This window comes from Varroa jacobsoni, unplaced genomic scaffold, assembly GCF_002532875.2.
Source record: "Varroa jacobsoni isolate VJ856 unplaced genomic scaffold, vjacob_1.0 contig03215, whole genome shotgun sequence".
Taxonomy (NCBI): Eukaryota; Metazoa; Arthropoda; class Arachnida; order Mesostigmata; family Varroidae; genus Varroa; species Varroa jacobsoni.
Window position 1 is genome coordinate 3,162 of NW_019214979.1, and position 15,959 is coordinate 19,120.

The 15,959-nt window shown below is 38.9% G+C and overlaps 1 protein-coding gene across 1 annotated transcript; it reads right to left on the bottom strand.

Annotated features, from left to right (window-relative positions):
• Positions 1-1,061: 1,061 nt before the first annotated feature.
• On the bottom strand, positions 1,062-6,122 carry LOC111272776 (microtubule-associated serine/threonine-protein kinase 2). Its single transcript, XM_022854396.2, has 9 exons — positions 5,847-6,122; positions 5,368-5,500; positions 4,745-4,979; positions 3,551-4,090; positions 2,841-3,052; positions 2,418-2,599; positions 2,203-2,297; positions 1,443-1,553; positions 1,062-1,281 (listed from the first exon to the last, which is right to left on the bottom strand). The coding sequence occupies exons 1-9, from the start codon at positions 5,902-5,904 to the stop codon at positions 1,111-1,113; spliced, it is 1,737 nt and encodes a 578-aa protein (XP_022710131.1). The 5' UTR covers positions 5,905-6,122; the 3' UTR covers positions 1,062-1,110.
• Between the last annotated feature and the right edge of the window lie 9,837 nt (positions 6,123-15,959).

The following is a 15,959-nucleotide window of genomic DNA, read 5'->3' on the forward strand; positions in this document are numbered from 1 at the left end:
AGATTTCATATGTAATAGCTTAATTTCAAAATTCAAAATTTCAAAAAACCGAGTTTCAAATTTATCGATAGACAGAGTGATTAGTGCACTTCGTAACATTTTAGCAAATTTTGAAATAAGCGTGATCTTTTCATGTTTAAAATCGGCAATGCCAATGTACCTTCAAAACCAAAAATTTTGTATTAAATTAGTAATTAGTAGATATAATTTAGTTCGACTCCCAATATTATTCTTTCAGCTATACCACAGCCATTATTATTTATAGTTTGTACAAACTAAGCGGCAAATTACGCCTTCAAAACGTTTCACCTTAAGCTCGTGAATTTAAGTAGAACCTCATTGATTCAGTAGAATTACTGACGTTACAGAGGATAAATCAGAATTTGACAGTATTCATTTTGGCATTCTCAAGAGAAACCCCATGACGAAAGAAAGACATGGGCCTGTCGGTTAGTCAATATTATGATTGCCAATACAACCGGCTCTGCTTATAACCTCATAACAATTAGATCCCAAGTGAACTACGCCACCAGTGAGCGTTGATGTGTCACGCCGGAAATAAGGCAGACACGTACCTTCTGACTTTTCAGTACATTGTGCATAATGAACTCAATAAGCCTCGCAAGGAGAGGATCGTCTATTTTCGGGAAAAATTATAGCAACTGATTCTTAGCAAAACCACAATAGTTTTCACGTACACATATGCGCCTTTCCCTAGTTCCTTTATGCTTGTTCTACGACAACTAGCTAAACAGTTCCATCCTTATGAGTATCTTTATCCTCATTTACTAGAACACTAGTAAATTAATAATTTACAGTTGGAGGATTTTATAGGGTAGAGCTAACATCAGTGTATTACCCGCATTCATGCCGATACCCGCGGTCGATGGTAGGCCAGCGGCAATAGCCCATCTATGTGCTCTGTGAACAATAACTGCTTCGTCATTTGGCCAATAAATAACATGAGGTGAGACAGCAAAAACTATCATAATACTATTTTCACCTGATGCCAGACACGCTATTTAAACGTACGATCTTGTACAAAATAATTACACAATACATTTATTTGGAAGTAACAGTTTATTATTAATTAATGAACTATCCAATCCATCAAAAAATCAGAAACCTCTCGAATATGTATTCGGGTTCAGGATCATCGGAGTTATCATACGGATCCGTGATCGTCTCAATGGTTGGCATACGACCATTGTTGAGCTCGTTCATAACTCGAATAAAACCAGCCGAGCAATAGGTGTACAAGTTGCTATGATCATTCGTGTCCTGCGATGATCATCCGATACCAGAGAAATATAGAAATGTTTATATAATGATATATCTAAAGCTTAAAAACGACTCTGTACATTTTTTCAAAACATTTTCAGGATAAAGGTAAACGTCATAATGAGAATTATCATACAATTAAGCAGGAATACCATACGTACGACAATATTAGCAGGAGAGATGTGGTATCTTCGACTGCCGCTCGCTACCGAGCCGATAGGTGAATATCCACTTACGGTTTTACCCAAACATTTCTTGAGAATCGGGTACTCCTTCAAATGTTAAGAAGAATTAGAATACTTTTAACCGAACGAGATACATCTCTCGTTGTATTACGGAGATAGAAATTTCTATTTTATTTATATTATTTTAAATATATTTAGAAATTTAAATATATTTAAAATACAAAAAAAACGTATGGTTAAATATATTTTTAGAGCTATCTAACCGTACGTAGGTAGCAGCGCTAACAACAATTTTCATTTCTAAGGCAGTATTATAGTTTTCTTGTTTTTGTTCACCCTAAAGCGTCCGAGAGTTACAAGTGACAAGTTTTAGCGCCTTATACGGAACGTTTTGGTCGGGTTGGGATTCCGATAATTAAGGTCGCTGCTAGGTAGCCTGGGTTTGATGCAACTGAGGTTACGGTTGCTAGTTCGACTCCGGAAATTAAATTTCCTCTGGAACAAATTTTCCTTCGAATCTCTAGTGATTCTAGCCTCCAAAATTATGGTGGCTTTCTCGTGTAATCACTACCTAATTATTTAGCGCACGGTGGCTATGGTGAAAGGACGATCGAAGCCTCGAAAAAACACCGCTGAATTCTAGTGATCTTCTAGGATTTTTATGCCTGCGCTAAGACAACACTTGCCATTCATGCCCTCCAAAAGGCATTCTAACATCAGGCAATTATCACCTCACCTTAAGGTTATCGGTTGTGGAGAGTTTACGCCATTCTACTCCCGAAAAGAAAGGATGAATGCGAAAATCCAGGTACTGATGGGAACACAGTCGCTCTGAAACGACAAACATTGCCCATAATAAAGACAAAGCTATATTGCGATTGTCTGCGCACAACATGCGCGCTGGTTTTCCTGCTCTCGGTTACTGTATACAAAAGTAAAAACTGTATTTACCTGGAGGTTTTTTCTGCATTAAAGCATTGACAAACTCTTGCAGGTCGTGACTAATCACTTTGTCCTTTGGCCATCGGTAAAAGCCGGCAGCAATCATGCGCTGAAGTTCTTCCTGTGTGCGAAACCGTTGAAATGGCAAGCGACCCGTTGCCAAGTGGAAAGTTGTCACGCCGGCAGCCCACCTAAAGGTCTTAGCCCCTGTTACTTTTTCTGTACGTCGTGAGTTTTTTTTTTTTTTTTTTTTTATCTATTGCGTAAGCAGTCTGAGTTTAGCTCAGCTAACGTTAAAACGTACGCAAACGCTAATCTTCTTAAACATTGCAATGAAGTAAAAATTAATCTTTTTTTTAATAAAATACTGTAGCACGTACAATGCCTATTTCGGTATTTGTTATATAATAATAGATGGACTCTCACACTCACCAGTCCATTGCACGTCCATATCCCCTATAGGTAACACATTCGGGTGCCAAATATGGAACCGTCCCCGCTATCTGACTATCGAAGAACTCCGCAGGGGTTCGTATGTTGAAGCAAGTCTGGCTTTTCTTCACGAACTTACCAATGCATGTTTTCGCTGTATCGAAGTCGATCAATTTTACTCGACATCCAATCGACATGAGCAAGTTCGCCGGCTGTAAGACAAGCCCACGTTCGTTCGTCTTTCCTACCGCACGTTCGCCTACATGTGAATGCATATACGATCATAAAGGCCATCCTGCAAAACAACCCGGTTACAATCGACTACGACGTAGCCGAGCTGCCAGCCCTTCAACAATCATACAACCTGGATTCTTTTCTGTCTCTTCCTATCGGTCCAAAATATGTTAAATCATCTCTAGCCGGCACAAGACATGAAACCGAACACAACAAATCAGAAACTCTGCAGGGGCCATTATAGGAAATGCTGTGCCTTCATACTATTGCAGTTCTATAGTGCAATCATGTTAAGCTGAGGTATCTTCTGCTGGGCGTACTGTGGATTCCTTGCTTTCAACGAGGACAATTGAATTCCCGTTATCCTACAACAGAGCTAGTTCTCTTTGAGCTCGGATGCCGCTCGGATCTGTGCCAAACAATGATCCCATTTCAAAGAACAGATCTGAAATCGATATGCTCTCACAAGCTCTTACCTTTACATCTCTGTGAATAAATCCTTTAGTATGCATATGTTCAAGGGCTTCTCCAAGTTGCGCTATAATGATACGCAAAATATCTTCTGGAATGGAGCGAGCTACTTTGAGGAGTTTTCCGAGATCGCAACCTCTAATGTATTCCATGGCCGTGATAAAAGCTTGCTTCGTCGAAAAGCATGCAAAGTACCTTACTAAGAACGGGCTGTTGATCATTGATGCGACTAGCTTATCCACGCAGGCATGTTTTGCCTCAGTTAAAAGTTCGCAGGGGATGATTTTAATTGTGCAGACCACTTCACCCAGATGAGCTTTATAAATTGTTCCAAAGCCACCTGATCCTAACAGCCGGTTTATGGTGAAGTATTTGAACTTCGCTGGCTTATACGGTGGCAAGTCGTGGGTGCTGCTCTTAGCTTCGCCGTGAAACACTTCTGCGACCTTAACCCAGTTTGTTTGATTCACCCCGCTGTAGTCTTCCAGAACGCCCGAAATTCTTTCCATTATTAAAATGAGCTTTCGGGTTAGCCGAGCCGCAATCTGCCAGGGAGCACAATTTGGTTACGAGCAGTATGGCCAAAAGTTACTACTATGCATGTAAGATGGATATCTACTCTTTGGTCAGTCAAGTATGTGTGTGCTTGACTTCAATCAATTCCTCCATTGAGTATCCAAATGCAAAATTATACTTTGTATATATATATATATATATATGCTTATCAGTTTATATATATATATATAAACTGATAAGCGTGGTCAGCAATTTTTATTATTGTTGTTGTTGTTATTAAAGCAAGTAGCCTGCAAGTATTATAAACGTTTTACAGCACAACATTTATTGTGGAAATTTATTTATTAAAAAAACATTAGTTATTTAGAATTAAAGTAACAGAACGCGGCAGGGTTTGGTTGTTACAAAAGACGCCTGACGACGGGACCAACTCAAACGAATAAGCACACTAAATTGCTCTAAAGTTGCATCTTAGAAGCTTAAAGTTACAGTCTACTAGAAGATCATATTTTTCGACAGAATCAAAAAACGTACAACACATGTGCCTAAAAGGGGTATCGGATCATATCTGTCATCATGTCAGATGACCCAATCGGAAACCGCAACTGTTTCAATGTCCTAACCTCATGAGTGTAAATCTGCAAACGACGCGCAAATTAAGCGTTCGGTTGAAAAGCGCTTACCGCAGAATCTCGCGTACTGGTTGGCCTGCAGTACTCCATCAAATACCACATATTTTCGAAGCCCTCTCGTAGAAGAATATACGATAGATCATACTGTTTTATGCCCCGGCTAAATTCAAGAGCAAGAAGATTAACCTGCAGGCAGATGTGATGTTCGCGTGGATAACGCGTCAGCTCAGGCAAACCATTGGCCTTTGCAAATATATGAAGCAATTTGCGAGCCTGATGAAACGCTCTGAATGAATAAAACAAAAATATTAAGAAAAATTGTAGCTGTAGCAAAGCTGCAGTGGTCAGAGTAACCTATCACAATGTTATTCTGACAAATAGGACAAAATTTTACCGGCCATCTTTACTACATACTTTTGCAACTTTAGCGCATTAAACGACAAATCATACACTGAAGCTCGTTATAAAGAACCCATCCGTCATGCCTTTAAAATGACCAACTGTCTAGTTCAGCAAATGATCCCATTTCGTACACGCGTCAGAGCATCGTGCAAGCACATTAGAACGGCTGTCGTTAGCGCGGCAGTCTCTTGTGCATGAGCTTACTGCACGACGAACGCACAAATCGTTCTGTTGATGGGGCAGCACGTAGAGCTGCCGCTAACTTCACTCACCCGGGAAGCGCTTTGTCGACTTCTTTCATCACAGGTCCCTCGAATATCCTCTTTTTTTTCGCCTCCGCCACGACCAAAAACTCTGTTCGTTTTTCTCCCGGTAGGAGCTCCTGCGACGAACATGGCACCAACTCTGTAAAATAGGCGAAACCGGCATCAACACTGCTGTTTGATCTTGTGCCAGGCTTATTTACAGTGCGCTCATTGAAACCGCTGAATGCACAAGCATTTCGCCACACGCCAAACTATCGGCAGAATGTTTATATTGAAGCAAACTATGAATCGAGGTGCGAAAGCGTAAGAACAATAGATTTTCACGAGTTTTTCGCAATAATTATTACTTATTTTTATGTATTTGTATACATTACGCGAACAATCGAAGACGTTTACTTCACCTCGATTCAACTGAGATACGCATGCTGTATATATCAGTATCCTGCAAAAGTACGTCTTTCGTTTACTGAGTCACTGATGCGTACCATGATTTGATGCAGGAGTTCGGTCTGTTGTAGATTCTTCAGGGTCCACTTTTGTCATAATTAATCAAACATCAATCAACCGTGGGCTGCCACCCAGCTGCACTTTGATATCCAGTCACCATATTCTTAACTTTGTTTTTACACCTCATTGATGATTAATTGTCCCAACATCTAATTTAGTAGATGATACGAGTGTAAATGGTTTTAAGTCAATTTTTCATGGCAGTTTTTTCAATTTTTCATGACAAACTCCATAACGTTTCATTTCTTGAGGCATTCTTTCAAGAATAGTGGCTTTAGAGCAGGAAGTGTGAAGAATATGGTCTTTGTCTTAAGATAATGTTACGACTTAGAGTTGTTTCTGCGATCCATATATTGAAAGGGAGAAAAAAGGACACGAAGAGGCTATTGAAGAACTTGTTTCTAGCTAAAGCTCGCTTTTAAAAAATCTGTGAATGTGCGTGGCAAGAGAGAGTAATGAACAGTACTCGGGAAATCGGAAAAATTGAGTGTCGAAAATAAAAGGCCAAGGGCCCGCTAATTTAAAGCTCTCGTGTGCCATAAAACCAGCTGATATTATTGAACAATATCGAACAAAGCATCTGTTAGCACTTCGGTATAGGTCTTTCTCGCACGGATTGCAAGCTACGAAGCCAATTTCATCAACTGAAGTTACTAAGCAACCTAAGTGCTCGACATGCGGGGTTAACGAAGTTCGACCTCTATAGCGTCTATGAGTTTTTCGTTTCGTCTATTTACATTATGGAGCTTTCGTCTCAAAATAAGCCTGGCCGAATTGTCTAGATCATGTTTGAGATTGTCTAGCATGCGTCTAGAAATAAGCGCCTTTACGCGTTTAAATTGATAAGGTAAAGTTGGTTTTTAGATACAGATATTGGTAAGTATTTATACTCAGGAAATATATTGATTTTCCAGATGGGTCTGAGAATAGAATCTGACAACACAAATGAATAGATGAGTTTGATTGATCGCTTTGTACCTTTGGCTCAGAAAACCTTATAATTATAGTGTGGAATGTAACCAAACGCGTTATATCGTTCAGACTACCTGTTCTATTTATTAAAGGATACTCGAATTTTGGAGAAACTATTGTCATGATAAGAGGGGACAATAATGGCGTATATCCAAGCGATGGTCGTTGATTTTCGTTTTACTTTTCCGCGCCTGGCTCCAGCTGGGTTTGTCTGTCTTTTAGTTTGAATAAAATCCAGTAATCCAGATAAAGTCAACTAGAGAGCTGCTGGCGGAACTTTTACGGCTTGCAAGGCGTCACACGCGTGATACGCGCAAATTAAAATCAAATCATAAGAAAACGTCGACCGCCGTCGGTATCGATACCAAGTAAAGAATTATAGGTATGATAAAAACGTCCAAGGATGCAAAGAGCTACATAAATACTGAACTCATGTAATTGAATTATCAAAATGTTTAAATTATCTAGGTATTTAACTCGCCCCTGAATGCTTCGTGTCCATGGCCATACGTGAAACACACAGTATACACTCAGCAGTAATACGTGAGGCTGTTGCCATTTCACTGAGCAAATAACATGCTAGTAATACCGGGAAGTATTTAGAAACTGTGTCAGAGCCTAAGAGCAAGGTACATTAAAAGAGAGTAACGCATCTTCGATCTGGTAGACATCCGTTTTTGACAGAACAGGACAGTTTAACGCTCGTATCTGAACTATTTTGCTACCCTATTTAGCTCCTTGATATTCGTGAAACCGTTTTGAAAAGCCACCTCGAAGGCCACATTCGAAAGGCTTCGGAAACAACACATTCAGAAGTATCAGACATCCTCAGAAGCCCAGGGTCCTACCGCTGTATCGACATCCTCCATGAAATCTTGAGCGATTTTTTCTCAGGAGTGGGCAGCGCTATCACATTACAGAAAAACTGATCTACAGGTGGTCTATTATAGATGTACCAGGACATTAATCTTCTGGACACTTTTCATGTGGCTTTAATGTAGATAAAGCGAATTTAGACATGTAAATTAAGGGAGGAAAACGACCTCTAATCTCCTTTATCCCAGTAGTGTCTCATTAAGGAAATACTGTGTTGGCTATGTCTGAAGCGGTGCTGGTGAAATCGTTACAAGATAAATATGGTTCCATCAATCTTTGTTTTTTTGCAATTTTATTTTAGGTTACTCTTGATACCAACTTTCTTACACCAATCGATAGACCTTGACGAGGTGAAGGAAAATGCAGGGTAGCTATACATTTTCCTACAGCTAGGATGGAGATTTCGGTCGAATGTGGCAGGTTTTTCGCTTGTCTAACACCAGGATAAACATTTTTTTACATAAAGTGCATGTTTAGGATGTATTTACTGGTACTAATTGAACGCTCTCGATGGGCTGAATAAAATTCAATGCAATACTTAAACGTAAAATTGATTTTTCTAAGTAAAAATTGCAAAAACCCGAATCAAAAACCGCAAGTCAACCGATGGGTGTCAGTGGATCTGTGGGTGAGGTTTTACGTGTTTTTTCCGAATAGGCTACTGTTCGGTTGAATTTTCTTCGTAAGTCATTTTCAGAAAAAAGATCATTTGTAATCTCAAAAAAAAAAAAAAAAGGACGACACATTTCATCTATTGCAATAAAAACTCTAAAGTTTTGGTCGCGCTCCAAATACAAAACAAATATGCCAGCAGAGGTATAACGAATATGTGCCTTCAGTCAATGCACTATATGGAACGAGTCGTTTATTCAGAAAGGAAAATTAATTAGAAGACCTTTTAAGCCTTGGTGACGTTCCAGGAACAGAGTTATATTAAAGCATAAGAAATGTTTATTTGATTTTTGTAGGAAAGGTGAAAAACCAAAGGGAACGTTTTTGTTAACCTTCAATTAAAAAGGAAAATATCACGAAATGTATACATATATTTTATTCGATGATATGTATATATACACTTACTATATCACCAGAATAGAGAATATATATCTATATATACGGTCCTTATTTAGTAGAAAGTAACAAAGGAAAAGAAAAGGCGAAAAAACTTATGGTTTAATGACGTCCCGGGGGACCTTAATTTAATGTTATGTGTCCACCTATTTGGTAAAGAAAATTTACATTTTTTTAAGCCTCGGCGACTTCCGAAGGACAGAACCAACCGGTTAGAGGATTCTATCAATGCCTTCTAAAGCTCAAGGGTTCAGCAGCAGGGAAGATTCCATAAAGGTATGCTTTTTTTTTTTCTGTACAAGCTATATCGCTATGTCTTAATGCATAGTTGAGATCATCTATCGTATTATTCCCAGCTATTTTTATACCATTAGGGTAATTATGATCTGTTTAATTATTTTTGCTTCCAATTTAAATTGGTATAAATTTGTGTGAAACTTGTCGAAATTGGTTCTATGGCGAATTCTTAAATAAATATACCAAGCTGGGTAGTCTGAAATTTGTCGTTACCGAATGCTAGTCCTAGACCAGTTAGAATGATTACCGGACAAATTTTCAAAATGATCCTTGCGTCCGATCATTATAGTAAAATGTATTTATTTATGCCAGTTGTCTTTCATTTCCACAAAACAATGGAAGTCACAGTTTACCCATAACATCGAGCTACGTCGATGACTCCTTGTTGGTTCCTTCATTTCTGTTAAATCCTTCCGTACGCTTCCAAAATAAGCTATTTTCCAGGCCACACTCTGGGCCTTAGACTTTCTGTCGAGAACTCTGTTGATTTTTCGCTTTACACAGACTGTTCCGCACTGGGCAAAGCTTCACTTTTCAAACTAATTGAATCATTGTTGTTAAACAGAGAATTTTTGTCCTATCGAATGCGGCTTGTTGCAGCAAGCAGGCTAACTATTACTTTGCTAAATCAATACTGAACCAATGTATGTCAGAAGGGTGAAGTCTATTGGTCATCTATATAAGGAGCATGCTGAAACAGTGATTGTAGTAGCCTCAAAGTGTAAACTACGTACTGAAACCTATTCAGACCATCTATTAGTGTACTGGATTTTTTTGGCATTGTGCAATGACTTTTCAAATTTTAACCATTAGTAGGAGCATCATATATACTGTTAACGACAACTAAGATATTATCTAATAGATCTCGTCCACTTCTAGTAAAGTAAAGGGAAACGTTTCACTAATTATAGCGGAACGATGTGATCTACTTGCACGTTTTGACGACGCACGAGATAACGCCTTCCATAGATGCATTTTAATCATTGTGATCCCGATATCTTTTAGTTGTTAAGACACTCCTTTCATTTTCTGTTTTAGACATAAGCTTACTAAATTTATATGTTCTCACTTTTACATAAATCGCATGAATAAATAACGCTGTCATATAATAGGCGTTCACTGAACGCTCCATCTTCTATACTACAGGTGGAGCCTGTATAGCTGCTAGTAAACTGCCTATAATTGTCAAATATACAGGCGGTATAACTGATTTCGTTTCCCATAATAGTTTCTAAGTGTTCTCCGACATACGTGTACTGATATCCATATTATAATTCTGTATGTACGTACGTACGTGCATTCTCTGAAACCGAAACATCAATCATGTCGCTGATCTTCTTGCTCTATAACAACATAACTATACTAGATATTAGTTATTCAATTACGATCCATTAGCGACGATCTCACCTCTATACAGTATATATATTATGCAGTCTTCTACTGTCCCCCCAGCGCGGCCTACCTGCCGTAAACACTCACAGTAATTTATAGCTAACAATTAGCCTAAATTGCCAACGGAACATGCGGCGATTCATTTATAGAGGGTCGCCCGATGATTGAGAATGTTCGAATAGGACCAGATTCATAAATTAGCTTTAATGCTCTTTCTGAGAGCACAGTTTCTAACAGCGTCATAGAAGCCAATCGTTTCCTCTGTTACTGACGACGACGATGGTAATCATAAATACATACAGTGAACGAATGAATCGCCGGTGGCTCTGGCTCTGGAAATAACAGTTTGTTCAAAAAAAACGCAAGCGCGTGCCTACACCAGGCGACAGAGTTAGAGCAGGGTCAAATAGAGGAGTAGAGAGGCAACATTCGGTTTGTGTTTGGGTCCTTTCAACCGTCCCCACAGCGTCATCGTCATTACTCGAGGCACCGGAGTTGTCGAGTCACAAACAGAAAGATTAATGGAAGCTGATTAGTCTATCTGCCCTGCTCGTGGTAGTGCTAATGTCCATGTTGTCTATATAATATGATGTATATATTTGTCTTTTTAGTTAAGTGTTTCTGCTTTTGAGTGAGACGAGGTAACAAATATGGCTCATATTGTACTTCTCGCTTATTACAACTAGTACTTCAACTCTGTTATTGCTATTGCCATCGGTCATTGGGACTTGTGCTTGAATGCTCGGTGTGTGCCAACATTTGCTAATATTATGACTTTTGCGAAAATGCTAATAGAACGGATTGGAGTTATCGCATCACACGGTAGGGACGTCTCTAGGCTCTTCTCCCTCGGTCTGAGTGCAGTCAGATCAGAGGAAAAATCAAACGAATACTCAGAGATGAGAACAAACCGAACAGATATCTATATTGGAAAAGTTCTAGGCGCTTCGTCTAAAGTGTTTGTAAGTCTGTGCTTAAACCTAAAAATTACTAGATGAGCTTCTCGGTCATAGTGGACGTGCGTAGTGCAATGCTTGGACGCCGTCTGCATGTTTGAAACGTTGTTGAACCTGAATTAGATGTCATCTCTTGCCATACATATTACTTGCTATTCTTGTAATAGATTTTTTTATTCATCGATGCCATGTCTATTCTGTTTCCTACCGTACACCATATAGACTAGACCGCATCGTCGAACACCCATACGAAATGCTTGTATTAGCGCAAGATCACGACTAAGTCGCTTGGCAGGTAGAACGAAAGTAGGTTAGCGGCTAAAAAATATTGGTTTTAGTTAAGGAAGAAGTTCACCAGCGTTCAGTCTTCTCGTCCAGCCTGTACACAACGCTTGGTTACATCCAAAAACCCGTGAAAAATAAAAGTAGAGAGAATTAAGGGTAAAGTTTTGTCTTAAATGGGTTTTGAACCCACCAAAGAGAAAACAAGGAAACACTTCACAAGAAAAAAAAGACGAAAAAAATTCAATCTTACGTTGTCGGATTGAACCTTCTCTTTAAAGGCGCTATTAGTTCCTATTAAACATGCCGAACTAAGGTTCGCTGATCCTTCCAAACGTCCTACCCATACAATTGCAGTGAAAGCTACATGAAATTAGGGAACTATGGAAATCATATTGACTGTAGCGTGAAAGTTATTATTGAATAAGAATTCATCTATTTATAGAATTATCGAGATTCTATGGTAATTTCTGCTTAGTAATGGAAATGCCCAAGACAATGAAAATGCGTCTATAAAAAATGCACTTGTAATCATAGTATGCATGTATATATATATATATAAGTCTAGTTTTAAGTAAACCCTAGTATATAGCGACCGCTGTCGTAAGTTATTATCATAACTATATAAGTATGAATAGAACAGTAGTAGATTCTAACGCGATGAAATGATGCATGGAACATGAATCAATAAATTTCTGTATACAATTATCTGTTCCAATTGGAAAATTGTTTTGTCATTACGGGAAAAAACTAATATTACATTGCTGCTTTTGAGCGAGTGGTCTAAGCTATAGGATTAGGCTACTACAAGCGGGTCCGGCGAACTTTGAGGTTGAACTAGCTAGATTAGGATTATGATCTTCTAATACGTATTTTAGGTACTCTCCCTTATTTTCTACGCGTTTGCCTTAGCGCTCTGGCAGCCTTCGGGCGGTCATATACTTATTATTCACGTTCCCATATTCATGGCGTTTCGAGGCGTTTTAGAGCACGGAAAGCCCCATTTGAAAGTATTATAATCACTTTATGTCCGAACCCACACGACACTGTCACACTTATTGGCTAGTTGTGGTGACTGGATTATGTTTCGTTTATGGGGACCGAATGATCCAAGCCGGTTTATCTGTTGAATAAAGTTTTGCACATCCAGTCCCATATACTGTACATTCGTCCAAAGCTTTCTTGTAAGTTGATTCAGCCAAGCTTCGATGAATTTCCATGACATTGTGGCATTCGAGGTGCAAAATCTACTCTATTACCGAGCGTTGACTTTTGTGGCTAGAATATGTTTTTCTTTTGAAGCCACTCCTTCCGGAAAGAACTTACTTTTCATTTACAAGTTTCCAGAAGACCGGAGTATTTACCTTCTACATCTTGAGTGTTTCAGTTTCGAAATCGGCTCACTTGTAACCGCTGAGGTTAGTTGAAGACGCCTTGCAGAAAGGCTTCCATATCATACCGTAACAGGAAACTTAGTCCAGAATTCACTAGTTAAATTGCTTGACTTTATTTTGAAAGGAAAGCCCGAATGAGCATTGTTTTCAGGCACAAAGTCAAAAAGTAAATCAGGCCTTATTTAGCAATTATTAGACGAGTCGGTGGCCTTCGCATTGCGGCTATTTTGCTATTAAAAACATTTTATTTTACCTGCATAGAGCTGAAACAATAGCTGCATACACCAGAACAATGGCTTAGTATCGGCCTATGATATCGATAGACATAAAGCCTAGTAGTTACTATTTTCTAGTATAGTTTAAACACAGTTTCTCACATAATATAGTTAGACAGGAGAAAGTTGTAGGATTGTGTCGATTGCAGGCCGACGTCTTTATCGGCATCTGATTGCACCTCTCCTGAGACCCGATCGTGTTAGCCTGCTGCCGTCCTGTTGGAACTATCCAGTTGCGGTAATCACGCTTTTTTGACTTATTAAATTTCTCTCTTTACATTAACAACCCCGTCAACCTGGTGCGATCACCCCCTATTGGCAGTGATCGGTCAGTCCGCGGAAATGATTCCGCCTTCCTACCAGAGTGTGCTAATAAATTCGTTACGTTGTCACAATTAATCTATTAAGACTTCACATGTATTTTGCTGCTTGAAAAAGTGACCGGTGGTGGCTTCAATATAAATCCAAAATAATTTTACTACGCTTATAGAAATGGAATTCACCTCTGACGGTGCATGGAAAGCCAGTCTGACACCTCCCGATGTCTTGTTGAAACGTTGCAGCAATGTAGATGCCTTACTCAACTCTATCCTTCGTCGGTCACATCCGACATTTTGTCAACCTTTATTTGTCTGTTGACACAAAGGAGATAGTAAGAAGAAATAAGAAGGTCACTGGAAGGTAAGGTTACGAAGTCACTGCCACAAGGTAACTGTAACGGAGCCACAAATTATGTTAAGAAGAATCAACTGCTTGCACATAGTAATAACCTCATCAATGTAACAAGGTCAGTGAAGCGGGGTAATACATTAGCTAGATGAGGAAAAAATGGAATAGCTGCTTTGCAGTTAGGACTGCAGGTTCTCAGGACAAATTCAACGGAAACCTGCAACCAGGCTGTAGTCTATGTCAGGCTAAGCATAAAGCGAATAAAATTGAGAACAGACTGGATAAATAACTGCGAAAAGGTAATGGTGCGGGTGAAGCGGGATAGCGTACATTAGGCTGTTTAGTCGAATGCTGCGAGGAAAGCGTTTGATGAAGTTGCAAGGATGCTAACCCCAGGAGGAGGACCAACTGTAGAAACACTAGCTTTAAAAGGCAATCCGGGGGCATTTTAGCTTCTTAAGTCTTTTCGTGAGACAAATAGATGTGACTTATCGTTTTCCGGATTAAAAACTGCAGTAAGGCAACTTATTGAGAGGAACGATCGTGAACGCATAAAAAACCATAACTGCGCTTCCCCAGCAAAACAAGCCCGGATGAAATCCGCAGTTCTCTTGTTGCAATGAAACTCCAGAGGCCCAAAAAAGTCAACCAAATTGATTTGGATCTTTCTAAGTGTACTGATAAAACTGTTCGGATGACGATATGATGTAAAAAGGTCCGTTCTTCGAGCTGAATAGACGTTCGTCCGGAATATACTGTTATGCAACGTGGGATTAATTCTGAGCTAATCAATTTCCTGGCGTATTTTCGCAAAATGCGGATCCACATGAGGACGACGCTTTCGTTTGTACAAATACGTATCGGAAAGGAAACACATTGCGCGAAACATAAATAGAAGCTTAAATCATTAGGACTAAATAAGAAAGGCGCAATCCTAATAGTGCAGCACATATTCAACAGCGTTTCATTTAAAAAAAAAATACCTAAAAGCGCTATGAAGCAGTAAATTGGACCTTACATATTATCTACTTTAGCGGAATTTGGCTAATTATTGGGTAGCCTCGGAAAATAAAGGACACGTATATGATTAGAGAGTTGTAACAAAAGTTTAACACATCCAAAAATCAGGCCAAACAAAGCTACTGTATGATTGACATAGAATTATATATAAATGGTCTGATCTACAAATCTCATCTCCATATACTTTTCCATCACTTAATCATTTCTGCAGTGTGTCATCCTCATGAGACTTATGGCTGTAGGAAAATTGTCGACAGATTTAAACTTCATTACTTCTAGACACTCTAATGATCATTACCCGGAATCACATTCGTTTTATTTAATGGGCAAAGTCGTTGCAACTGTATATAACCAAATCATCTGGTATACTGAACCACTGAAGCTATACACATTACTTTAATTAGAACTTAATAAACTTAAAAATATCAACCACATCTGCAAATGCAATTACCTATCGACATATTAGCCAAGTTTAAAGTAAACCTAAAAAAATATATTATTTGGGTGATAGTGTTTCCTGTAAAAACAAAAAAAAAAAACATTCAGCAAGAGAGCAGTTTCGTTGATGTGTATTGAGCCCTTACTATTTTTTGTTGTTGTGGAGCTCGCAATAACAACGATAACAAATGTTAGAAATATTTGTTTTCGCCGATCGCGCACACGAAGTATTTGAGAGACTGGTCAAATCAGCTAAGTCGTGCCGGTCATTGAAAGACCATGGCTTTACTTCATCGATGGCACAGAGTTCTGCTTTTCTTGCAAAAGGAAAAGGGGCAAGCTTACACTTTAGTCTAATGAAATAAAAATTCTATCAGTACGTACTATACGAATTTGTCTAAAGGTAAAAACACTTGTAATTGGAAAAGACGTCATATCTATATAGGCGATCA